The sequence below is a fragment of the Sceloporus occidentalis genome, unplaced genomic scaffold (assembly GCF_023333645.1).
Source record: "Sceloporus occidentalis isolate IW3139 unplaced genomic scaffold, rSceOcc1.0.p SCAF_4, whole genome shotgun sequence".
Lineage (NCBI taxonomy): Eukaryota > Metazoa > Chordata > Lepidosauria > Squamata > Phrynosomatidae > Sceloporus > Sceloporus occidentalis.
The window spans coordinates 140833525-140860142 of NW_028316984.1; the positions used below are offsets into that span (position 1 = coordinate 140833525).

Below are 26618 nucleotides of genomic sequence, written 5' to 3' on the forward strand. Positions count from 1 at the left end.
TGAGAGATCTCCAGGTCACCCTGTTACCAACAAACCTGTTCAGGTTGTGCAGATTCATGGCCATGGCTTCCTTGATTGAGTCTGTCCACCTGTAATGAGGTCTTCCTTTTTTCCTATTGCCTTTGCTAGTGAGTTAAGTCTTCTCATAGTATGTCCAAAGTATGACAGTCTCAGGTTTAGTCATCCTGACTTCAAAGAATAGTTCAGGTTTGATTTATTCTTGGACCCAGCCATTTATTTGTCTTTTTGGCAGTCCGTGGTATCTGCAGAACTCTCCTCCAACGCCACATTTCAAAAGATTTGATTCTCTTCCTATCTGTCTTCTTCACTGTCCAGCTTTCACAACCATACATAGAAATTGGAAATATATCTTCTGTACATCAGGACATGTGATGCTGCAAGGCCATTTTTTTGGAAGGAAGTGATTGTTTGACCTGTGCCTAGTAAAATTGTTGAGTGGTGGTTCCATTTGATTGTGCAGGAAGACCTGGGGATGCAAATCTCATGATGTGCCAGGAACAATCAGAATCCATTATCTGTGTAAAATAATTTCTGAAATATTTATAGAGAAGAGGAAGACTAAAAAGTCTATATAGTCAAAACTGTTAACCACATCCATCTCAGCATGTTCATAGCATAGAATGAAATCCTGAAGAATTTGAATATTTGTTGTTATTAATTGCCATCAAGTTGATGCCAAATTATGGCAAGCTAAATATTTGAGCAACATCATGACAAGAATTGTGTTGAGATACATTTATTTGAGCATTGTTAATAATTTATAGATATATGTATCAGCTGAATACTTGATTGTGAGCTGGCAATACCCATTAATAGTGCAGTACAGTCCATATTTGCAAGTATCATTAATTTTATTAAATTCATGGGTAGATGGATACTGCTGAACACTAATAAAGTATTATCCTACTATTGTGGTCATAAAATCACACTCTGTGCTGTTTAACTGCAGTCATGATGTGAACTATGGCCCAGTACAGATTGCCCAAAAAGGCGGTCTGTCGGCGCCTAGCTTTGCTCCGCAGGGAATCTGCAGCCTCCAGACCACGGGACTTCCCCATGGAGCAAAAAGAACCTGCAAAAAGTGAGTTCTTCTTGGGGTGCAATTATAACGCCGCAGTGTGCCAATGGCGCACTCACGACGTCATAATGGTGCCGCAACATGCGGACACTAGGCGTCCTGCACATAACAGTGGCGGTGTCCATCTGTACTCCGTGTGGCCAGTTTGAGCACTCAGTCTCTAAAACGTTTGCCATCACTGCCCTAGTACGTGACGAGGGCACTCAATAGTCCCATCTGTACTGGGCTAATGTCAGACATCCCTACTTATTGAGGAATCTGGAGATGCAGAGGCAGTGCAAACAAATAGCCATGGAGTGAACAGGGTGGATTACATCTTATCCCTCTGTGGCTATAACTGACAAAAATATGCCTTCCTCTCCTCAAAGGACTGTGTTTGCAGTCTGGGGGTGCTCCTGGACCCGTCGCTCCACATGACAAATCAGGTAAATGTGATGGTCAGGAGCACCTGTTACCAGCTTCAGCTGATATGCTAGCTGCGTCCTTTCCTGGAAGTTAGGGACCTAGAAACTGTGGCGCACGTGTTGGTAACTTCTCATCTCAATTTCTGTAATGCACTCTACATGGGGCTACCCTTGTGCTTAGTTCGGAAAGTCCAGTTAGTGCAGAACATGGCAGCCAGGCCGGTCTTGGGTAAATCTAGAAGAGATCATATAACACTGATTTTGAGATTGCTTTACTGGCTGCCTGTTAGTTTCTGGGCGCAGTACAAGGTGTTGGTTATTACCTTTAAAGCCCTAAATGGTTTGGGTCCAACTTATCTATGGAACCACCTCCATCCGTATAATCCATGCACTCAGGTCCTCTGGGAGGAATTTGTTGCAACCTATGAAAACTAGACTGTCTGCCACCACCCAGAGGACCTTTTTGGCAACCATTCCCAGATTATGAAATGGCCTGCCGGAAGAAATCCGTCAGTCACATCACCAGCTTAAACAGCTTTTAAAAATTCTATTTTCTTTAGGACTACTGACTAGATTTAAACCATCATTTCTTTATCTATAATATAAAAATGTTGTCACTGGAAGAATAAGAATAGGTTAACATAGTTTGTTTGATATCATATGGAAGCTCATTTCATGAAAGTGGATAAAGGGCAAATTTGCCCTGATGGTAATTTAGAAAATGGATCACCTGCTGTTTGGATTCTACTTAAACAACAGTCTTCACAAAGAAAATATTTCTTTTTTTTTTTTTAGCTCTTTAGTGCAATCAAAACTTTTTCCCACATCAGAAGATAAAAACCCAGAGGATCCTCTAGCTGAAGTTAAAGATCCATTACCTGAAAAACTTAGAAATTCAGTGGTAAGCCAGCTTTATTCTTGGATTGATTAAAAAAAAAAACAGACCAGTTTTCTGAGTGATGAATATTGGAGAGTTAAATGCTTGGTCAGTGTGGGTCTGATTAATATTTTTAAGCTGAAATATTCAGAGGAATCACAGTCTTACTATAAAATTGCTTGCTTAGAAGTGATGGAGGGACCACTTTGATATGCAGGCATATTTTTAATACCTTTTATTTTCCCTAGAGTGAACGTTTACAATCTGATCTTGTTGTTTGCATCGTCATCGGTGTGCTTTACTTTGCAATTCATGTTAGCACAGTATTCACGGTCCTGCAGGTAACTTGTTTGGTTTGTCTATTAATTTTTAAAATCGTCATAGTTTCATTTGTATGTATATCTTGAACAATATTGTCTCGGGGTCTCTATTACTGCAGTGCCACTGTATAGAATTGTGTTGTTAATGTGTATTCAAATCAACTCTGCCTTATTAATACCCTTTTGTTGAGCATTCTTGGCAAGATTTCTCCAGAGAAGGTTTTCCATTGCCTTATTCTATGATTCTATGATTCTCTAAGCCTGAGAGATTGTGATTTGCCTGAGACCATCCAGTGGGTTTTCATAGCTGAGTAGAGAACCAACTCTGTTCTTCCTAGTCCAACATTCAAACCATTGTACCGTGCGTGCTCTTAATGTATAAAATAATATAAAGTTATTCTACATTGTTATTAATATTATACTGTATCTTAATAATATACAATTATTCTGTATTGTTATATAAAGTTATTCTATACTGTTGCTGTTCTTTTGCATAGAACAATAATTTTCTGCTATACACTGTAACCCCTTTATCTACGGAACTGGTAGCCATAGTTTCACTTATCCGTCTCTGAAAAAATGTGTTCTCTCTAGCCATTTTCTAGGCCTGTAATATGCTTCTACTGAAAGTTGACCATGGAGTCACACTGGAAGACCTAGTGATTCCTAGAGAGGTGTTATCTCTAGGGACTTCTAGGTCCTCCAGTGTGATTCTATATGTTGCTTCCAGTAGGGTTCGCTATTACCCACAGTTTCACATTTATACAGTAAATCTTGGAACAGATCCCCATGGATATGGGAATTGTGCTATAATTTTTTGATGCAGGATGTTAACATTCCTAAGCTCCGCATTCCTTTCTCACTGTAACTGCTGTAGTGTTCACTCACTGTATCTCCTTTTAAGTGATTTCAGAAACTGTAAGGGAATAAGAAGAAAGTATTGAACACCAAGAAGAGGTTAAAGAATGGTTATATCTCCATGTTCTTACTTGTTGTTCCCCCAAGAGTTTCTTATAGCTTATGCCATGATTGGCTTAGCTAATATTTCTTCAGTCCAAATTGATAGATCTAACTGTATGAGCAAAGAGGAAAGTTAGGATATTACCAGAAAGACAAAAATCTCAATTACTTTGTCTTATTCTTTGTCCCATTGAAAAACAAATGGGGGAGGGGAGAGAATTAAAAGCAATCAGCTGTTCAGCAGTTCACCAGGCTATCAATCAAGGTCAAGCCTGCAGGGCAGTGATTCTTATATTATCCTTGCACAAGGAGATAGATATCTTTCAAATACCTGTTGCAAATGACATCCTTATCCCCCCCCCCCCCCCACAGTAACAAAAATCACTAACACCAACTGGGATCAGCTGTGGACACTTGGCCAACAAGGGAGGGAGAACCTGTGGAGAAGACCCCTTTTAGTCAGCACTCCTGTTCTGCACATGAAATGAGAGCCTAGCTGTGAAGGGAAATGCTTTTCTGATTTTGATATTGTCTTTTTTTTTCTTTTTGCTTACCCATTAGCCTGTCTTGAGCTATGTTCTTTATGCATTGGTGGGATCGGTTGGTTTTATGACCCATTATGTTCTGCCTCAACTCCGAAAGCAGCTCCCCTGGCACTGTTTTTCTCATCCATTGTTGAAAACCAAGGAATACTATCAATTTGAAGTTCGCAGTAAGTTTGCAGTTTGCAGTTTCTTAACTCTTGGCTTATAGCAATTTTAAGGGATTGCCTCACACAAAATATTACTTGTATGATAATGAACTGCATCTGTTCATTTTTTGCCATAGAAATCTTTTCCTTGCAGGAAAAGTTTTACCTTTGTAGCAACACAACATAGTTGACTGCTCTGTTAAAGGGATGGGGAGGTGAGCTCAGAGCCAACAGTTTGATTTCTTTGCTGTTTCTCTTTCCAGACTCCTGAACTATTTGATTCCATAATGTACTCTCTTAACTCTTCTTAGATGCAGCACATGTGATGTGGTTTGAGAAACTTCATATTTGGCTTCTTTTTGTGGAGAAGAATATTATCTACCCTTTGATAGTCCTCAATGAGCTCAGCAGTAGTGCAAAGGCTATTGCTAGTCCAAAAAGACTGGATACAGAGTGAGTAGAAAAGAGCATGAATACGTGTGTGTGTGTGTGTGTGTGTGTGTGTGTGTAAAACAGTGCTGTCCAGTAACTTTTCTTCATTAATTGCATACACACACATATGCATGGATTCACACATGATGAATGGATGGATGTAAATATTTGTGTGCAAAAATGTGATCTCTGCTGCTTGTCTGGTCTCTTAGAACTTTTTCTCTCTTGGTTTTATATAGCTCCTCCTGATCCTATTCGTGTCTTGCTTGTGGGCTTCCTATAGTCATTTGATTGGTTACTGGAGTAAGCATAATGCTGTACTATATAGGGCTTTGGTATAATCCAGCCTGGTGGTGGTGGTTGTTCTAGTGACTTTTGGTCAGAAACAGTCTCTTGTCTAAAGTTAATTTACAGGGTTATTGTTAAGTTAGAATGGAAAAATGTGAATCTTATAAACCATCTTGAGACAGGGCCAAGTAAAAAAAATAAAATGTGCCCATGGCTAGGAAACCGTTGACACTGGCAGAGCTAGTGGGATAGCACAGAATATTCAAGCAACGTGCCCAGGAAGCAAATCTGTCAGAAAGTATGCAGCCTGGCTTTTTTCAAGGAAGGAAACATGTTCATTATGGCTAGGTTCAAAACCTCCCACAGACCTTAGAAGTGAAGTTTTTGGTTGGGCTGAGATTATAAACAGATCCTGGGAGAGAGGAAATCTGAGGAGCTGGAAACCTAGATATAAATTGGCTGTGACATGTAGAATAATCAATAAACTATGTGAAGATAGAAGGCTTGGGTGAATGAGAGGAAGCATGTAAACAAGCGAAGCAAGAAAAGTAAAGTCTAATGAGAGTAGACACAGCTAAATTTCATATATTGATATGGACTGGCTAGCTACCAGTAGTTCTTTGGCTGCAGCTTTCTAACATTTTAATTGGAACAATGAATGTATATCAAAGCAAAGTGAAAAATGTAGTAACCACTTTAACTATTTATATTTAAGAATGGACAGAATACAAAGTGTTAATGATGAGTAAAAAGATTCAAGTTATTGAACCAACAGATGTTTACAATGCTTGAAATATCTTTTTCATTGCAGAATTGGTGCTTTAATGATTACTATAGCTGGCATGAAGCTGTTGCGCTCCTCTTTCAGCAACCCAACCTACCAGTATGTTACTGTCATTTTCACAGTGCTTTTCTTTACATTTGACTACAAACATTTCTCGGAGACAATGCTGCTAGACTTGTTCTTCATGTCCATACTCTTTAGCAAGGTAATGTCACAAACAAGCAATGGCTGAAACTCTGTATTCCATACCATTCAAATATTATGGCAATGACTCTAGTATTCTTGGGTGCAAAGTAAACATTTCAACTGATGTGGTTATATGTTCCTCAGTCTTAGAAAGATATCCTAAGAGAATCCTCACTTTTGTTGAGTTTGGGCTGGTAGCAAGAGACCACAGGGTAGAGGAGGGCAAGTGATAAGGCAAGACAACATGTCAGATGATGCAGCATTTGGAGGAACACTATGTGTGTTTCAGCCATGCCCAAAGTTCAACTTTGGCTTTTTATTCCTCTTGACTGAGATTGCCTCTCACAGTCTTCACCTATTACCACAAAATATGAAGCCTTAAGAGACAGGCCTTTGTTGTAAAGAGTAACATTGCTGCATCTCTTCAAGAGTGTGTGTGTGTGCCAGGTATTCTGCTGGCATTGGTGCACCACTTCTACGGAACATGAAGCTCTTAAAGGAAAGTGTGCCATTCCAATCAGTTTAGGAAAGTTACATTTTTGACTGTAACTCTCAGGATATCATTGTGGAATCAGATATGCATTATAGTCTACATAACTGAATCAGGCATTCTCTTATGTTATACTGTATATAAATTTTTACAAACTTTTTTTAAAGTCCAAAATTAAACACTGTCTGTCTGTCTGTCTGTCTATCTATCTATCTATCTATCTATCTATCTATCTATCTATCTGCTCATTTATTTTAGTGAGACTGCATAGGTTGTTCAAGGAATTTTGTAGTGTATGTGAAACTACTATTTCTTAGTCTGTAAGATGCCATTCATTGTTTTCTCTTTGAAGTTGAAATCATCATATGTGTTTCTCAATTTTACAAGATCTGCCATTGCTCCTGTATTGCCAGTGATGATTAAATATGTATATTTTCTTATATTTTCCTTCCAGCTTTGGGAGCTTTTTTACAAGTTGAGATTTGTGTACACTTACATTGCTCCTTGGCAAATCACCTGGGGATCTGCTTTCCATGCTTTCGCCCAGCCTTTTGCAGTGCCTCGTATCCTTTTGAAAGTTTTTTACATTTTTAAAAAATATGTTTGTCTTCACCTAAATCCTTCATTGAAAAGGATTTTTTTTCAATATGAAGACAGAATCTTTTAAGGGGTTATGACTCAGCACACTTTCGGTCTATAAGGTATATGAAATTACTGAAAGATTGCCAATATGATTAAGATTTGTTGAATGCATAATTATAAATTTCAAAATGCATTATATGCAATAAAAACAAGACAGCTTGAGAATTTATCTGCTAGCAAACATTTTAACATTCTTTTATTATATTATGATGGTTTTTCTTCTTTTTCAGTAAAGATTTTAGAAGTGCACAGAAACCAGCATAAGCAGTGATTGTGTTCTATAGTCCTAAACAAGAGACAGTCTTCAGTTCATTTGATAGGTTCCTATGTGAACTTTCATCTCAATGTAAAGCTCCCACAGAGTCAGCTTCTCATATTTTGATTTGCCTTCAAGGTTTCCGTAGCCTCGCATAGTTCCTTAATTACAGCAAATAATGCCTCTGGGTTTATTCCTTGTTCATAAAGTTGTACACAAATAGAAAGGCTCTCCATATCTAGTCTGGTGTTTGGTATTCTTGATATTTCAAGAAGAACATCCATAGTCTCTCTCACAGCATTTAAATTGGTTGCAGGGCTCGTCATCAGGGAACAAACAAGGCAGTGGGGAAAGCAATGCTCTAATTCAACAGGGCAACCGCGGGCTTCACTAGTGGCAGTGCCCTCTGACCCAGAAGCAGAATCCTGGAAGTGACGTCCCCATGTCTGCAGTGTAGTTGTTCCGGGGTTGGGATCATGGCGCGCTCCCTGCAGCTGCACGTGGGAGGGATCTGAACTAGGCAGGAGCAGGTTTGCCATTGGGACCCGATGTCCTTTTGAAAGTTCAGATGTATGAAACCTAGCTGTATGTAATCATAGGAGAAAAAAACATTCCGATATCTTAATTACAGTAAATAATATCACAATAAGTGAATAGGGAAATGATTATCATTTTTTGTGTTTGGTGTTGTGACAAAGTGATGGGTCTTTAATCTTTGATTCAGAGGACATTTGTGTTTGTTGGATGTTTAGAAAAGAGTATTACTAGGAGAAAAGACAAATCACTCATTTCCTCAGTTCATTTTCATCTGTAAAGCATTGTGTGATGTCAACAAGAGTGCTATGTAATTATACATATGTATGTAGCATGTAGTATATGGTATGTCTGCTGCAAATTGTTGTTTACTATCAGGTCTGCCAACCTAGCAGTTCGAAAGCATGTAAAAGTGCAAGTAGATAAATAGGTACCACTTTGGTGGAAAAGTAACAAAGTTCTGTGCAGTCATGATGGCCATGTGATTACAGAGTTGTCTTTGACATTGCTGGCTCTTTGGCTTAGTAACTGAGATGAGCACTACCCCCTACAGTCAGACACAGCTAGACAATCTTGTCAAGGGAGAACCTTTACCTTTACCATCTTCGACTTACAGTGATCCTACAAATGAGAGATCTCCATGAGCTTCTGTAAAACAGCCAGGCAGGTTATGGCTTCCTTTATTGAATCAATTCATCTGTAATAGGGATTTCCTCTTTGGCTTCTCCTTTCCACTTTCCCAAGCATTATCATTTTTTCAGTGATTTTTGTCATCTCATGATACGTTCAAAGCATGGTAGCCTCAGTTTAGTCATTTTGACCTCTAGGGAGAGTTCAGTGTTCACTTGCTCTTCGACCTGTTTATTTGTCTTTTTGGCAAACCATAGAACTCTCTTCTTGAGCACCATATTTCAAATGAGCTTCCAGTTGGCTTCCTACACTTTCCAGCTTATACTGCATGGGTCAGGATAGCTATATATTATAATGAGAAAGTGCTCAGTCTAGTTTTGGCTTCTAGTGAGAGTTCAGGCTTCATTTGTTCCAGGACCCATTTACTTGTCTTTTTGTCAGTCTGTGGTATTAGTATAAATTTCCCCCAGCATGATATTTTCAATGAAATGTTTCTTTCCTGTCAGCTTTCATTACAGACCACAATAAATATTCTAAGTTACTGTGCTTCAAAGTATAGTAGGAAGATATTCTTGTCCTATATGCAATAGCTGTGGTGCTGTGGAGTCTTGGTTATAATAGAACTCTTAAATTCTATTATTATTGTGCTGTTATGATTCTATTATTATTCTGTGTTGTCCTGCCCTGATGGCCATATATAGTTGTTTATCCTTAACTCTATCACCATATAGATTCTGCAATGCTTTTTGTTCAAGCAATTGTCTCTGCATTTTTCTCTACCCCCTTAAATCCATTTCTGGGAAGTGCAATATTCATCACTTCTTACGTCAGACCTGTCAAGTTCTGGGAGAGAGACTACAAGTAGGTGACATTGGAAACATAAAGGGGAATCCCTTTGTAGCAGTGAATGCATTTTTTAATGTTACAAATTGTAACATTTCTGAATACAATTACTGGAATGATTCCTACAAAGCTTTTAAAGTAGTTTTTTTTGTATTTATATTACTTTGATGCTTTTTACTGATATTGACAGCAGCACATTTGTAACATTTTCAAAAATGTTCAAAAACATTATTCAGAATAGCACAGCGTGTTGTATAGGAAATAAGGCAAATTCTTATATGACAAACAATTTAACTGTTTGTAATGGGATTAATGTTTTTCATTCCCAAGCAACAGTTTCCATTCATTTCTTCCATCTGATTATTAGTTTCATTTCATTTGACCATTAGCAAAAATGGTGAAAATACTTCAGTCAACTACCAGAATCTCTCACTTCATGAACAGTACAAAATCACGAATAACCTGGCTTGACTCTAAGATGCTTGAATGAACCTCTTATGCAGTCATGTAATGAAAAATAATTTCACTTGAAATCCAATGGGAGTATTTTAAAGTTACATTATCTGTAACGTTTAAGTTATTACTTAAATTTCAGAGTGCAAAAATTAGGACAATCAATATTTTTCTAGATAGCCTGAAAAGTTTAAAAACATTGGTGGACTCTGATTATCATTGATTCTCCTATAATTTAACAACATTTCACCTCATTATTATTGTACCTTATTATTATTCACATTATTATTAATCATTAAAATGGATTTTCATGGCAATTATAACCTAAATCGAGTTATTAGTTCCAGCTAGAATAGATCTATTGAATCAATGAAAATTGAACCTTGATGTAAAATGGTCAAATTGTTTCAATGGGTCTCAATTATTTGGGACCGAGAATTGGATTTAGGCTTATAACTTTGGTTTTCCTGATTATGTGGCCTTTTCATGAGAGTACTATTGTCATTTGAAATTATTGGGAGGGAGAAAGATTGCTAACTGGAAATTTCTGACTACATCCAGCAGTTTCACTGCTGAGATACCTGTTCTGAGAAGCATATAAACCTCACTCAAGATCCAAAGAACACTTAGGGCTGGTCTACACGACTAAAACACTCCTCATTCCAATCAGCTAGAATATGATCCTGCCACACTTCACAGGAGTTTGGGGTAAAAATGTTGTGCACTTTTTACTGGCATATCTGTGGAAATCCACAGAAATGTGCTTTATCACATGTGTGGCCATCTGTCTGCGTGTGTGTGAAAGGTGAAAATAGATGTGCATTTGTGCAGGCAAGTAAAGACAACTTCCCTTTCCTTTCAGTAAAACTAGCAATTTATTGATATGAATATGTGAAAACTCCACAGCAGTGTGCTTATGTGTAGATAAATACCAGCAGCACAACTTAGAGCAGCAGTACTCAGTCAGAAGAGATGTAGGGACCAGGTATGCTCACTTGTGTCTGCCTGCTCAGAAAGAGAGAATGCTGAGGCCTGCAATAGTCACTGTGCTTGATCTGTGTTTCCATGCCTAGAAAAACCACACTGGAGTGCTTATAACTGGGGTCTTTGGCAGCATTCCTTTGGGAGGAGAAATAGAAAAATGAAGTACTGGGGCCAGCAGTGCTGCATGTGTCTTGTAGGAGCAACAGAGCAATATGCACTGCTTCTTTGTAAACAACAACAACAGTAAATTGTTGTTACCTGCCTCTTCCTGTGGATCAAGACAGTGAACAACAAATTAGACACATATCAACACATACCACGAGTTAAAAGAGCATATAAAATCAATGCATATTAAAAACAGTCAATACATACTTTAACATTCAGACTTCAAAAATAATCTGAATAGGCCCACCAGAAAGTACCGTATACGCTCGACTAAAAGTCAATCTCATGTATAAATTTTGCTACGACCTGTGGATAGGTTGAGGGTAAAATATGGTGGCCGTGCCACCATTCGGGACAACAGGCTCACAGTGGCTCACAGTTTAAAAGACTGATACAAATAAAATATGGGGGCTTGAAGGAATTGGGAGGGGGAATAAGTAAAATAGACTCACAACAGGCAAGCAGAGTGCTCTTGCAAAGTGTTGGGCTCCACGTGTGAGCTCTGTGCCTATTGCTCCTGGACCCCCCAAAAGTCCTCCAGAGCACACCACCACTGCCATGCTGTGGCTTTTTCCTCATCTCTATAGCAGGGCTTCTCTCGGAGCCTGGAGCTGGCTGCTTCACTTCCTGGGTGAGAAGACACTGCAAAGTAGACCCCCCCCCCCGGGTGGAACCCTCCTGAGACCTGAGTTTACATGAGGCTGGGAGGGGGTCTAGACCTTTTTTTCAGGCTGGGCTGCAATCTCAGCTGGGCACCAGTGAGCATGCAACAGAGGTGTACAGCCTCTCCACTTCCGCCACATCATTCACCTCTAAGTGGTGTCGGGGCTTTGGCGGCCAGCCAGCCTTGTCTCCCTCCAGCCCCACGTGAGTGAGACAGAACCCTTCCTGGCCTCCCCTTTGCCTTGTCCAGCTGAAAGAGACAGGGCTGCTCACCTGCTGAAGCCCCCAGGCTGTTCGGAGGTGAACTACGTGGCACTTAGACCTAGAGGGCGTGGAAGAAGCAGCCTGCATTACTAGGGCTACATGTTGTGTCGTTCACCTTCCAGCAGCCTTGGGGCTTCGATGGGTGGGCAGGTGGGCAGCCCAGGCTAATGGTTACTCCAACTCAAATATCAGGAGGGCTGCCAGACCCAGAAAAACTAATAGGAGTGAAGACAATCAACCAACCAAAGGGAAGGTAATTTTAACATACATCAGAGTCAGAGACAGAATAGGGAAAATGGCAAGGAAACAGAACCCCCCAGACAATCTACAAACTAACCCCCCCCCCAAAAAAAAAAATCCAGCAAATACTGCGATCAGCAAAGGACAGAAGAGACCCTCTCATGGCTGCAGGAGTTTACCAAATACCATTCAGCTGTGCACAAGTCTACATAGGGACTACCAAACACAGTGTCCAAACACGAATCAAGGAACACAAGCGAGACTGCAGACTGTATCAGCCAGAAAAATCAGCAGTAGTGTCATGCCCAGCCTGGCAGACAGCTCGGAGGACTCAGAGGATGAGCCAGAGGCCCTGGGACGTGAACCTGTAATTGGGAAGCCTGAGGCAGGTCCTAGCTCTGATGGAGCAGACTCTGTGGCCCCTCAAGAGGTTCAGCAGCCAAGTCTGCCTGGGGCCGAGGCTGTGGACACAGAGGAGGATCTGGGAAGTGTGCCTAACTTCAGGGAGCGTCGAGCTGAAAGAGAGGGCCTTCGAAGATCATAGAGGCTTTATCAGAAGCACATTTGTAATCAGACACACTTGAAGGATTGCTGCTTACCTATTCAGGCAGCTGGAGCATGTGTGCCTCTTCACCAGTGGTTATCTGACTTTTCTGTAGGAAAGACTCTATCTCTGGCTCCTGTGGCTTCTTGGAACAAATCCTTGTTTCCTAGATTGCTGACTATCTTGATTATCTGGAAACCTTGACCTTGGACTGCCTTATCGACCTGCCTATCTGATACCTTGACTCTCGAAACGTCTGACAACTCTTTGGTAATCCTTCTGCTGATACTACTTTGAATCTCCAAGACTGTGTTGCTTGCACTGACTCTGCTATCTGAGAGTTTGTTCGTTTAAGAACTAGCTGGCTTATCAGCCATTTGGCTGCTTTCCTGGACAAGTAACAGAATGTATTATAAACCATTCTGGGCATAAAATGCTGTTCGAAAACACTGAAATTCTGGACCATGCCAACAACTATCAGGTCAGAATGCACAGGAAAGCCTTTGAAATCAATAAACACCTGTACAATTTCAACGGGAAAGAAGAAACCCTGTCCTGAAAAATGCAAGCTACTTTGCAGCATCCTCTTGCCCAAGAAGCAAAGCAGCTACCCCCAGGCTCCTAGGGAAACCCTGCAGAAGAGATGAGGAAAATGCGCACTCCGGAAGACATTTGGGGGGCCCAGAGTTCACATGTGGAGCCCAGGAACAAAGGAGGACTTTTTGGGGTGACCTCACTTGCCTATTTTGAGTCTATTTTACTTATCCCCCCTCCAATTCCTTCAAGCCCTCATATTTTATTTGTACAGTTGGCCTTTCTTATACATGGATTCAAGCATACATGGTTTGAAAATGTTCCAAAAAAGTATAAATTTCAAATATCAAACCTTGATTTTCCATTTTTTATAAGGGACACCATTTTGCTATGTCATTATATTTAATGGGACTTGAGCATACATGGATTTTGTTATACACGGGGGATCTTGGAACCACACCCCAGTGTATAACAAGGGTCCACTGTATCACTCTTTTAAATTGTGAGACACTTTGAGTCCCCGCCTGGCCGTTAGGCACAACCGAACTTAAAGTCCTACTGTTTTTGGTATATGGGGGGGGGGGGGGGGGAGGGAATCTGGAACAGATCCCCACTGTATTACCGTATTGACCCGTGTATAAGTCATCCCAGGTGTTTTGGGTTAATTATTTGGCATAAATTTTTTTATTTATACATGAGTATATACGGGAAACAAAGCATTAAGGGCTGTAATAGTGGCCAATTGGGAATATGCAACAGGGTCTCTAGTTTTTGTATAGATTCCCTACCCCCCACTCCAGTTTTTGATAAAGGCAACGTGCACATACATGGCACATAGAATGGGATGCAAAAGGGCAAGTGGAGCAGAGAGGGGCTAACCACCCTGTAGCCATCATTTCAAGGCTGCTCAAGAAATGATATATCTCTTCGTGTTCTGTAATTTTCTCTAGCACAAAGCGAGTGGACCACTCAAACACAAGACTGGCTTCTCAGCTTGATAGGAATCCAGGTAACTATTCTTAAAATCAGAGAAAAGATCCTGTTGGGTGATATATGTAATGACACTTACTTGATTTCATATTCCTCTCAGTAATTATAAGTAATTTTAAGTGTAATTATAAGTACAATTTACAGATTATGAATGGTAATTAGATTTTGTAAAAAATTAATTTGTACGGTTTAATAATTACATTTTGTAAAAAGCAATCCCTCCTGTATTTGGTTTTCATAAGGAAATTAAAAGATCTACTTATATACATTTGTATGAGTATTTATGTATAAGTAACACTGATGTGTACTAGGAATTTAGCCTATGGGAAGTATGTTAATTTGTAATATCTGGATTAGTATTAATTGGGTGTTTCCCTCTCATTTCATTGGAGGAAGAAACTGACTTAGAAATAAGACTGATTGTCAGGCCAAGTCTTATTTTATGCTTAGGATGACTCTTTCAGAAGAACTGTAGGTTTGAATTTACATTCTTGGTTTGGGATTAATGACATATGGATTATTTCCATGCAGGTTCAGATGACAATAACTTGAATTCCATCTTTTATGAACATCTGTCTCGGTCCCTTCAGCACAGCCTGTGTGGCGATCTGCTTCTTGGAAGATGGGGGAACTACAGTACTGGAGACTGCTTTATTCTTGCTTCTGACTACCTCAATGCACTAGTACACATTATAGAGATAGGCAATGGTTTGGTTACCTTCCAGCTTAGAGGGCTTGAATTTAGAGGTAAGAAATACCTGGATGAACTTTCCATGAATCTCCCTTAATTTTTTTTTAATTAATTTTTATTTATATACCGCCCTGTGGCGAAACAATCCGGGTGGTTTACAACATTAAAATAACATACAGCATAAAAACAATATATTTCCCTCCCCCCTTAAAAAGTTATTAAACAACATATCTAATTTAAAACCACAATAACTAGTTAAAATAACAATAAATTAAACAAAATAATACCAATCAACAAACCACCGCAACTTCAGTTCTAAAGAAAAGAAAAGGGGGCTTTGGAGACATTACTGAGGAGGGGGGAGATCCTTAGGCCGGGATATTTCAGTCTGGGAAGGCCTGCCTGAAGAGATCCGCCTTGAGAGCCTTTTTGAAGCTGTCCAAAGATGTTAATTGACGGATCTCGTCCGGCAGGTCGTTCCAGAGCCTGGGGGCGACAACAGAGAAAGCCCTCCGGGAGGTCGCCACAAGCCTCGATTTTTGAGGCTGCAACAAGTTCCTCCCAGAGGACCAGAGAGCGCGGGGAGGATTGTATGGGAAGAGACGGTCTCTGAGATAGCTTGGACCCAAGCCATTTAGGGCTTTAATTTGCCTTATATTTCAGAAATCTTAAAAGCTAGTTGATTAATCTTAGCTCTAATCATGCTATATGCATCTTAAATCTCAGAAAATACTATTTCAATTTGAATAAAAACATTGGATTTGAACAGGCTTCCTCTTCTGAGTACAGTTTAAAAGATTGTATAGCTAAAAACACTCTTATGTTTTTAAAAAACCATTTGAACAAGTAGCCTGTTGTTATTTTGGGGTGATTGCGTCTTATTCAAGTAATTTCTAGCATCTCTTCTACTAGACTGGCATCATAGATTAAAAATCTAAGATGTGAGTCAGAAGTCTCCAACTTTACTCACTCATGAACTCAAGGGGATACCTTAGTTGTCATTCTTTTCACTTTAGTGTGTACAGAAATGTTAATTACTTGTCTACTTTATGTTGTAGTTGTTAATGTGATGTACAAGTGTTCCCCTCTTTCAATTCAGGAACTTATTGTCAGCAACGAGAAGTAGAAGCTATCACTGAGGGTGTAGAGGAAGATGAAGGGTTTTGTTGCTGTGAACCTGGTCATATCCCTCACATGCTGTCTTTCAATGCTGCTTTTGGCCAACGTTGGCTGGCCTGGGAAGTTCTGGTCACAAAGTATGTTTTGGAGGGCTACAGTATCACGGACAATAGTGCTGCTTCCATGCTTCAAGTATTTGACCTGAGAAAAATACTCACTACTTACTATGTCAAGGTATAGTTCCAGACCTAACACATATTTTCTTGTGAGTGAAGAGTCATCTTTCAGATTTGTGGAGGAATGTGGAAAAAACTAATAATCTGTTACCCAAGCAAAATTGGCTGCTCTTTACAAATATGTAACAATGTAGTTTCCCTACATTTTCTGACATCTGTGCTGTGTTTTAGTCATACCTACTGTTCTAGTTAGTTTCAAACAGAGAGGAGTGGAACAACAACTGGGGGGAAAACTGGCTTAAAATGAATTTGTGAGCATAAAGGGACATTACTTGAAGAACATCAGTCTGAGCACCAACTGCACCTTGCAAAAGTCAAATGTAAAAAAAAAACCCCAAATATCTTGCAGCTCTGCTCTTTTAAATGTCTTCAAAATGTCATTTGTGTCAAGTTTCTGAAAAGGACATTTTCATTCTCTTTCCCTCCTTGTTCTAATCAGGAAATGATAGGTAAACTAATTAAATGGGTTTAGCAGTTTCACAGTATGTCCTTGCTCCTTCTCCCTTTGTGTTTCAGGGACATATAAAATCACCACAAAGAGCTGTGGTTAGACATCCATCTGTTAATGCCTTTAACCTTTTGTGTTCGCAGGGTATCATCTATTATGTAACATCCTCCCCAAAGCTAGAAGAATGGTTATCAAATGAAACAATGCAGGAAGGGCTGCAGCAGTGTGCAGACCAAAATTATGTTGATGTGGACCCTACATTTAATCCTAATATTGATGAGGATTATGACCACCGGCTAGCAGGAATATCCAGAGAGAGTTTTTGTGTCATTTACCTCAACTGGATAGAATATTGCTGCTCTCGGAGAGAAAAGGCAAGCACTTTTTAATTATTCAAGGCTCCTGGGAAGATATGATGGCTTACTAGTCCAGTAACATTTCAGTCCTGGCAAATAGTGCTTTTTAAAAGCTACAAGCACAAGATTTTGTATTAAGCCAAACTTTTCTTTCCTCATTTATTAATTAATTTGAAATAATTTTTGACCATCCTTCATCCTATAGGATACCATGTGGAGTACAAGTAGCATTGAAAGACTATAATATATGTAATACATTAGAGTGAAATAAAATAGTACAGTAAAATAACATATCTGTTATCATAATAAAAACAAACCAGAGGGCGTCTTCATAAAGTGAAGATGTGCACTCCCAAACTAGAGCCTCCCTCTCTGAAGAACAGATTTTTTTTTCCCTTAAGGGGTTGGGAAATTGGTCATGAAAATACAGTGGACCCTTGTTAACTGCTGGGGTTTGTTTCCAGGAACCTCAGTGAATAACAAGATCTGTGTATGCTCAAGTCCCATTAAATACATTGGCATAGCAAAATGGTGTCCCTTATATAGAAAAATCAAGGTTTGATATTTGATATTTATACTTTTTTAAAATATTTTCAAGCCATGGATGCTTGAATCTGTGTATAAAAAAATCTGTGTATAAGGAGGGCCAGCTGTATGTTTTTGCTGCTGGTTGTGATATATGTAAAACCTAAATGTAATTCTTCCTTCAGTAGTAACTTCCTGTTTGTTTTATCCAATCTTTTTTACTTTCTTCTCTACTTGAAGCCTCTAAACACAGATAAAGATTCTTCCCTAGTCACTCTTTGCTATGGACTCTGTGTTCTTGGTCGGAGAGCTTTGGGAACTGCTTCACATCATATGGCTAGGTAATGTGCTTATTTCAGAACTGGAAAGAACAGAAAGATCAAGCCATTTGAATCATGTCATTTCATAAGTCTTCCTATTCCCTGCTTTAAGATTTTAGTATGCAAATGTATATCCCGAACTGCTTGTGTGGAGCAAGCTGAAGATCTGAACAGCTGATTATTTCCATGCATATGAAAGTTGTAAAGAAAATGATTAATTTGCTTAGTGTTGAAGGGAAATGATGAGCCTAGCTTCCAATAATAATTGTTTAGAAAAATTCTTCACATCTTGCATTGGATTGCAGAGGCAGTCTCATCTAGGCCATTTCAATTATTTTATTATTTAAAAAACAAACAAACAAACAAACATTGACACAAATAGACAAAAACATATAAAAACACACAAGTCATCACAGTACTTCTACATCTATACATTCAATTCACTATACTAGCTAAAATAGGAAAGAAGAAGAAAAGAAACAACTTTTACAACTTTCAATATCACATTCTTACCTATATACTCACATACAGATATATAACTTATATTCTTTCTTGATATTGTTGAATCTTCCTTTGTCAAGTACATTCACCATTATCTTGAACTAATTAACTTTAAAGATATATTTTCCTTTCTAGCTTTGAAATGGCCATTTCAAGAGTCTTATTTTCCAGTGAAAATTACATAACACAATTTTGGGCTTGTACTGCTAGTCTCGCTGATAATGAATAACAGGAAGAGGAAGACAATAGGGTATCAGAAGACTTTGAGCCCAAATAGACAGGCCAAAATAAAACTGCTTCAGATCACTTTGGAGGTATGCTGTTTAAAAAGATGGTGCACCAAAGCTGCGCTCCAGTCCTTAGGATGAGAGCATGGCTTTGGCGCGGTTTCTGGCCTCTTAGGACACATGCATCATTTAAACTGCATACCTCCAAAGTGACCCGAAGCATCTTTATTTTGGCCTCTCTGTTTGGGCCCTTAGATTCCACTTCATTCTTTTCAATAACTGAATATATGTAAGAATGATACCGAAGGAGGAGAAGAATTTAAGTTTCTGTATGCAGAGTTACGTGAAGATGCCTATTTGCCTTTTGGTGTTACAACCCACCCCTCTGTACACAGAGCAGATAATGTAGATAATGTAAGAACTGTTCGACAGTGGAGTACATTCCCTAGGACTCTGGTAGAGTCTCCTTCTTTAGAAGTTTTTAAACAGAGGCTGGATGGCCATTTGTTGGGGGTGCTTTGATTATGTATTCCTGCATGGCAAGGGGTTGGACTATTTTTTTTTTCTCCTGGTTTAAGTTTATGTGTAATGGTAGTTACAGTCTCATTAGCCATTTTAAACACAGAATTGGAAATGTTCTGCTAATATGAAATTTTGAATACCTGCTATAATAAATGGGTCTCTTTCCCCCACTAAACAGTAATCTGGAATCTTTCCTGTATGGACTTCATGCATTGTTTAAAGGAGACTTTCGTATTTCATCAATTCGAGATGAATGGATCTTTGCAGACATGGAGTTGCTGAGGAAAGTGGTGGTACCTGGAATACGCATGTCATTAAAACTGCATCAGGTATAAAGATTGCTCATGAATTGGGCTACAAGTACAGTAGATTAGTTCAACCTAAGTTGTTTGCAGGGGCTATATTGCCTTGCTGTTGTATAGAGGTGTGCCTTTGTAAAGCTCCAGTTCATGGGTCAAAGTGTGGAAATGGAGAAGATTCGTAGAAGATACTTAATGGAAAAGCCAGCCTGGCAAAATTGCACAATAAGAATTGGCGCAATTCTGCACTTTCATATGAATTGTCCTTAGTTCATGTGTTCTGTTTGTCTTTACATAGCAAGTATGCCAGCATTTTTAAAGGAAACTTTTATCACTTTATTTAGGTGAGCCTATCTAGATATAGATTTTCCAGAAGGGTTGTAGTTTCAAAAAATCTTCACCTGCCTAAAATGGACTTGTTTTTTACAAGTAACTTTGTGACTTACTGTATTTCTGTAAGATTTATGTGGAATCCTTAATTGTTCTTGTTGCTTACATATAGATATCAACTTCTAATGCATTTAAATCCACTTTTAAAAAAATATCCTCTCTCAAAAATGTTGTATTATATATGTAGATAGCACTAACTTTTGGGAGTGATGAGATCTTAATTGCAATTTCATAATGTTTGTGGTGGTGGTGGTGGTGATATGCCTCCTGTGTTTACTCTAACCTATGGCAGACCTATCACAGTTTTTTCTTTGCTAGATTTCCTCAGAGGAGGTTTACCAATGCCTTCCTTTAAGGATCAGACATTGTGACTTGCCTGGGATCACCAAGTGGGTTTCCATGACTGATCAGATATTTGAACCCTTGTCTCCCAACATTTGCAACATTCAAACCACCATATCACACAGGCTGTGTACTTAATATTAGTGGTCATTAAAATGCAGCACTCTCCTTATCACAGTGAAGATCTGAATAAACAACAATTCCACTTCTCTATTTAGGACCATTTCACTTCTCCAGATGAATATGATGACCCCACCATTCTCTATGAAGCAATCACATCCCATGAACAAAATCTGGTTATAGCTCATGAGGGGGACCCTGCTTGGAGAAGTGCTGTCCTTTCCAATTCTCCCTCCCTGCTTGCCCTTCGCCATGTGATGGACGATGGTACTAATGAATACAAAATTATCATGCTGAACAAGCGCTATCTAATTTTCAGAGTCATTAAAGTAAGTTACTTTTTGTGGGGAAACAGGTTTTAAAAATCTTGGAAGAGTATGACAAACATGATGGCTTCCTCAGATGTAATTGTTAAGCTGGTGTCTTGCTGTGTGTCCCCCCGCCCATTAAGAGTTGGATTAATGGCAAATGTTAAGTAATGCCTTTATGTTAAATTGTTTTGGTTTTTAGTGCCAGTGTGTGTATAACTGCTTTCCATAAAATGAATGATGCAAAGATTTGGCATAAGACAGTACTAAACACTTCCGTAAAAATTAAAGCTTTAACAGCATTTTCCTAAACATTTGTACTCAGAAGACAGGTCAGTGAAACTTGCATGCTAGCAAGTGTGTTTAGAATTGCAGCTTTTACAGAGGGGTGGGTTGTAATACCAAAAGGCAAATAGCCAACAAAAGATAGTTGGCCTTGGTTAATTTGTTTCATTATAGCTAGCAAGTTGTTGGTTGTTGGGGTTTTTTCTGTTCCTTTCTTTTTTCTTTTTTAAACATCACTTGTCAATTTGTACACTTTGCTGGTAGAATTGACAATGACTGAATTGATCTCATTGCATTCAGATAACTGTAAAAGCACTACAACAGGATCAGAATGCCTGCTGCATGCTGCCATATGTTTATTTTCCTGTTGAATTTTCTAATATGGCATACCTTCTCAACTCTTCAGGTGAATAAGGAGTGTGTGCGTGGCCTTTGGGCTGGGCAACAGCAGGAGCTGGTCTTCTTGCGCAATCGGAACCCAGAAAGAGGGAGCATCCAAAATGCCAAACAAGCTTTGAGAAACATGATAAACTCATCTTGTGATCAGCCTATTGGATATCCAATCTATGTGTCACCTTTGACTACTTCTTACTCAGACAGTCATGAGCAGCTCAAAGAAATTCTTGGAGGTGCCATTAGTTTGGGAAATATCAAGAGCTTCATAGTCTCTACATGGCATAGGTGCGCAGTGCAAGAGACTTCAGTGGTCATTTGTTGATATTATTGTTGTTTTATTTTCTTATGTCCTGCCTTTCTCCCTATAGGGACTCAAGGGACTTATTAAGGTTCATTAGAGCATACCGTATATACGCGACTATAAGTTGACCTCATGTATAAGTTGAGGGCAAGTTTTGGGGCCAAAATTATGGATTTTGCTATGACCCGTGGATAAGTTGAGGGTAAAATTTAGGGGCATATAGCAAAGGATCTAAAGGATGAAGCAGAGTAAAACAATATCAAAGAACTTACAAAATTCCAGCAGACATAACTCTTTGTGTTTACTCTTAAGGCTGGATGGATGAGAGATTTTGTGGGTTTTTTTTGGGGGGAGGTGCATCCAGGACAGATTATAGTCTTGCTTTTCCCCAGGGGATGGTTTCTTATAAATAAGAGTTAAGATACAGGACTTACATTGACCTGTGGATAAGTCGACTCAGGTTTTTGGGGTCAATTTTTGACCTAAATTTCTAGACTTATACATCAGCATATACCGTAGTTTACATAATTAAATTTTCTGTTTCACCATTTCCCCTTCTCTTGCAAATGCATATTATGGTTCCAACTGTAACAGAGAAATCACACAGTTTTAGGTACAGTGAACCCTTGGTATCTGCCGAGGTTTGATTCCAATCCCCAACCTCATAGATACCAAAATCCATGAATATTCAAGTCCCATTAAATACAATGAATAGTAAATTTGTTTCCCTTACGTAAAATATCAAAATCATATTTTGCTTTTTGGAATTTATATTTTTTAAAATATATTTTCAAGCCGTGGATGTTTGAAACCATGGATAAAGAATTCATGGATACAGAGAGCCAGCTGTATGTACAGAAAGTTCTGTACCTTCTCACTTTGAATATTGTCTACCCAAAAAAAAAGAGATGAACTGCTGTGTGTGGATGAGTTCTGCCCAGAGGGCATAATGTATATACTCATGTATAAGTCTAGAAATCCCCAAAAGCTGGGTTGACTTATCCACGGGTCAATGTAAGTATTGTTTTTTACCTCTTCCCCTTCTCTGAGTAAAGTTGCAAAAGGAAAGAGATTATCTTTTGGAACTCCTGGGAGCACCAACGCCCTTTACTCTTTCCACCATGTTGCTGCTTCTGGCCTTTTTGAAAGCTTGGATGGAAAAATGGTAGTGGTGGCATTCCCCTCAAAGGAATGCCAAGAGGAATTGGATTTAGAAGGATCTGAAAAAGACATTTCTGTATAAAGACAGTAAACTTTGTCCTTTATATCCTTTGTTACATGCCCCTAAATTTTATGCTCAACTTACCCACGAGTCATACCAAAATCCATAATTTTACCCCCAAAACTTGTCCTTGACTTATACATGAGGTCGACTTATAGTTGAGTATGTATGGTAATCTTAGCTGATCTTAGTCACTAACTTGCTGTGCAAAATGAATTTACCATAAAATTCCTAAATCTCCTGACGATCCAGAAATGTTCTGGAACTTGTTTACCTAGAAATGGATAAACACATTCTTTGAAATCAATATGCTTAATTGCAGAATAAAATCAAATTTGGCACTTGTTCAGTTATGTGCAATTCTCCATTTATAGTATTTTAAAATATAAAATTATATTGATGTCCAATACTGCAAATTATAATAAATGTTAGAAACATTCAGCTTTTTCTGTATTTATTCCATTTAAAATTCAACATGGAGTAGTATTTTAATGTCAGAATTCTGCTCCTTACTTCAACAATATATGTTTCAGTGTTGCAATGTTGCACATCTTGTTCTGTCTACAACAGCAGCCAGAACTTAGGCAGAGTTATTTACAAAGGACTCAGACTTGATGCTACAAAGCATTTTGGTGGAGATGGCTTTTCCTATACAATTTTGAAAGAACTCTGTGCCTGCTTTCTCCTAGTCCATTTTCTATTGGGTTTCTATCATGTTCAGGTTAAGAAAAGGCTGTGGTGCTGGCTGCAACAGTGGAGGAAACATTGAAGACTCAGATGCTGGAGGTGGAGCTTCTTGCACAAGTAACAGCGCAACTGCCAATGACTCTCAGAGCAACGTATCTCAAGGAGGAGGGGGAGGGAATACAGCTGTTGGACAGACACCTGGAGCAGGACTGCATCCTCCTATCTCTTCTCACCCTGCCACTCTAGGTAAGGCTGATCCAATGCATAAGAGAAGGTATATTTGAATTCCTTACTGTGGGGCTAGGAAATTTGTGTCCTTTCAAATATTAAAAAGCTATTCCCATCATCCTTGTCATGGCCAGTGATTAAGGATCATGGAAGTTGCACTTTCAACATTTAGAAGGTCACAGGCTCTCCACCCTTTATTGCTTTGGTTGTATGTTAGCAGTGTAGAACAGGAAGGTAGGTGTGGGTGGTGGTGAGTTTGACATGGAAGTGAGCATGTACACAGGAAACCCAGATATTCTCTAATAAATTCTTGATGGATACATGCAGTAGCATTAAATTTAAGTAACTGACTAATTGGACTAAACCTAATATAGCAATTTAATAGTACCATATTTTCCGGTGTATAAGACGACTGGGCGTATAAGACGACCCCCAACTTTTCCAGTTAAAATATAGAGTTTGGGATATACTTGCCGTATAAGACCACCCCTCTTCCAGTGCACATCAAATAAAAATTTTAAAAACATCACTGCATTTACCCCAACTCATTCTCTAATCTTGGCTTGCTTGCTTGCTTGCCTGCTTTCTTATCTCTCTCTCTCTCTCTATCTATCTATCTCCCCCTCTCTCTCTATCTCTCTAACTATCTCTCTGTCTTTCTCCGCCCCTCTCTCTTTCTCTATTTCTCTCTCTATCGTATCTATTTCTCTCTCTCTATCTATCTCCCTCCCTCTCTCTCTCTCTCTTTCTCTCTCTCTTATCTGTCTGTCTGTCTCCCTCTCTTTCTCTCTCCCTCCCTCCCTCTCTCTCTCTTTCCCTCCCCCTCTCTCTATTTCTCTCTCTATCTATCTATTTCTCTCTCTCATCTATCTATCTATCTATCTATCTATCTATCTATCTATCTATCTATCTATTTATCTATCTCCCCCTCTGTGTGTGTGTGTGTGTATCCCTCTCTCTCTCTCATCTATCTATCTATCTATCTATCTATCTATCTATCTATCTATCTCTGTGTGTGTGTGTGTGTCTACCTCTCTCTCTCTATCTCTCCCCCCCCCCTCTCTCTCTCTCTCTCTCATTTTTTATTTTTATTTTCCTCAGGCCTTTGCTGAGGCCTGCAAAGCCTGCCTTGCATGCAGGCAGTGCCCTGGCCTACTATAGGCCAAGTTTAGGGGGCCTGATGCCCACAAACGCCGGCTTCCAAAGGGCTCCGCATCCACAGGGCTTTGGAAGCCGGCAGCCAGGGAGGCACCCTCGCGCCGGCTTCCAAAGGGCTCCGCAGGGCTTTGGAAGCCGGCAGCCAGGGAGGCACCCTTGCGCCGGCTTCCAAAGAGCTCCGGAGCCCTTTGGAAGCTGGCAGGACAACCAGGTAAGTGTTCTTACCGGCGTACAAGACGCCCCCCCAACTTTTGACCCCTTTTTAGAGGGTCAGAAAGTAGTCTTATACGCCGGAAAATACGGTAGATATAAGATCAGCTTGTCCTGCCAGATGATCTTGTGACTAGAAAAGCATGTGGCCTATTTGCATTTTATTAATCCCGTAAAGGACAAGATGTTTTACACATCATAGTTGCCAAATCAAGTATATTTTAACTTATTCCTTGTGACTGCTTATAAAACCTGCAGTGAGTTGTGTGTCTGCCATGTTTTATCACATGGATCACGGAGTACATATTCTGTACTGTGTCTCAAAAGCATAACACAGTAGTATGGAAAAAAAAGTGCCCAATCTAGGCAATTATCAAGGCAAGTAATACTGACAACATGGTGGCACCTGCTGTTCAGGGCAACAGCATTGAAGTGAGAATTATAAAGTGTACCAGCCCGAAGAGAAAACATAGAAGAGAAACCCAGTTTGTTATGAATGATAATTGAAAGTAGATTGAAATGTAGAACATAGATTCATCCATTTACAAGATAGTTCATCCCCCCTAATGAAGAAAAGGGGTGGTAGCTTCTGTTATATAAAGACTGCACTTTGAATTTCTCACAGCACCATTGTATCTAAAGCATGTAAAATCTTCCCAAGTTGCTTATCAATTTTAGACCAGGCAAGAACTGCTCAACAGAAGGTTAACATAATACTATAGTATATGACAAACATGCATTTATTCTGTGCTCTCACAGTTATATATATTTCATTTTTAGGCACCAGCCATAGTGCTCATTCTGTGCAGTCCAGCCTTGTCAGACATTCCCCTGCTCGTGCCTCAGTTGCCAGCCAGTCATCCTATTGCTACAGCAGTCGTCATTCATCCCTCCGCACTTCCACTACTGGCTTTGTGCCTTGCCGGCGCTCTTCCACCAGTCAGCTCTCCCTTCGTAACCTTCCATCATCCATCCAGTCCCGTCTGTCTATGGTGAACCAAATGGAACCTGCTAGCCAGACAGGGGCTGTCAATGTGCAGCATGGCCTACCTTCTTCAAGCAGCTCCAGCCAAAGCATCCCAGCCTGCAAACAGCATGCTCTTGTTGGTTTTCTAGGGACAGATGGAATGAATAATATTATTGATATGCAAGGAGGCACAAATGTGAGCCCTGTAAGCCACACACAAACCAAAAGGGATGATGTTGTTTACAGAATCCAGGTGAATAAGCTGGACAAATAGATCTGATTTTTCCTATCTCTTTTTGTTTTTAATACCAGCTTTTATTACTAGTCAGTGATATATATTCAGCACTTGATTACCTAATGCTTTACTGTAATAAATTATTGTCAGTTGAAGCTGTGATTGTTACTATAATAGCTTCATGGAGGTAATATACTTTTACAGTACAATTGGCCCTTCATATTCATGGATTATTTATCCATACATTCAGCC

At 39.4% G+C, this 26618-nt stretch overlaps 1 protein-coding gene and 1 pseudogene across 2 annotated transcripts in view; one reads left to right on the forward strand and one right to left on the reverse strand.

Moving 5' to 3' along the window:
- Nucleotides 1-26618, forward strand: part of PCNX1 (pecanex 1) — a 147594-nt gene that overhangs the window by 109756 nt on the left and 11220 nt on the right. For both annotated transcript variants that reach the window (XM_089521797.1, XM_089521798.1), the window contains 17 exons: nucleotides 2299-2404; nucleotides 2629-2721; nucleotides 4222-4372; nucleotides 4663-4804; nucleotides 5883-6060; nucleotides 6986-7094; nucleotides 9325-9454; nucleotides 14234-14292; nucleotides 14805-15020; nucleotides 16064-16317; nucleotides 16911-17141; nucleotides 17889-17989; nucleotides 19397-19547; nucleotides 20468-20698; nucleotides 21369-21643; nucleotides 23603-23814; nucleotides 25945-26384. In XM_089521797.1, coding sequence (XP_089377923.1) covers nucleotides 2299-2404; nucleotides 2629-2721; nucleotides 4222-4372; nucleotides 4663-4804; nucleotides 5883-6060; nucleotides 6986-7094; nucleotides 9325-9454; nucleotides 14234-14292; nucleotides 14805-15020; nucleotides 16064-16317; nucleotides 16911-17141; nucleotides 17889-17989; nucleotides 19397-19547; nucleotides 20468-20698; nucleotides 21369-21643; nucleotides 23603-23814; nucleotides 25945-26384 — 3079 coding nt within the window. The remainder of the gene's footprint in view (nucleotides 1-2298; nucleotides 2405-2628; nucleotides 2722-4221; nucleotides 4373-4662; nucleotides 4805-5882; nucleotides 6061-6985; nucleotides 7095-9324; nucleotides 9455-14233; nucleotides 14293-14804; nucleotides 15021-16063; nucleotides 16318-16910; nucleotides 17142-17888; nucleotides 17990-19396; nucleotides 19548-20467; nucleotides 20699-21368; nucleotides 21644-23602; nucleotides 23815-25944; nucleotides 26385-26618) is intronic.
- LOC149314733 (mitotic-spindle organizing protein 1 pseudogene) lies at nucleotides 7487-7761 on the reverse strand (annotated as a pseudogene).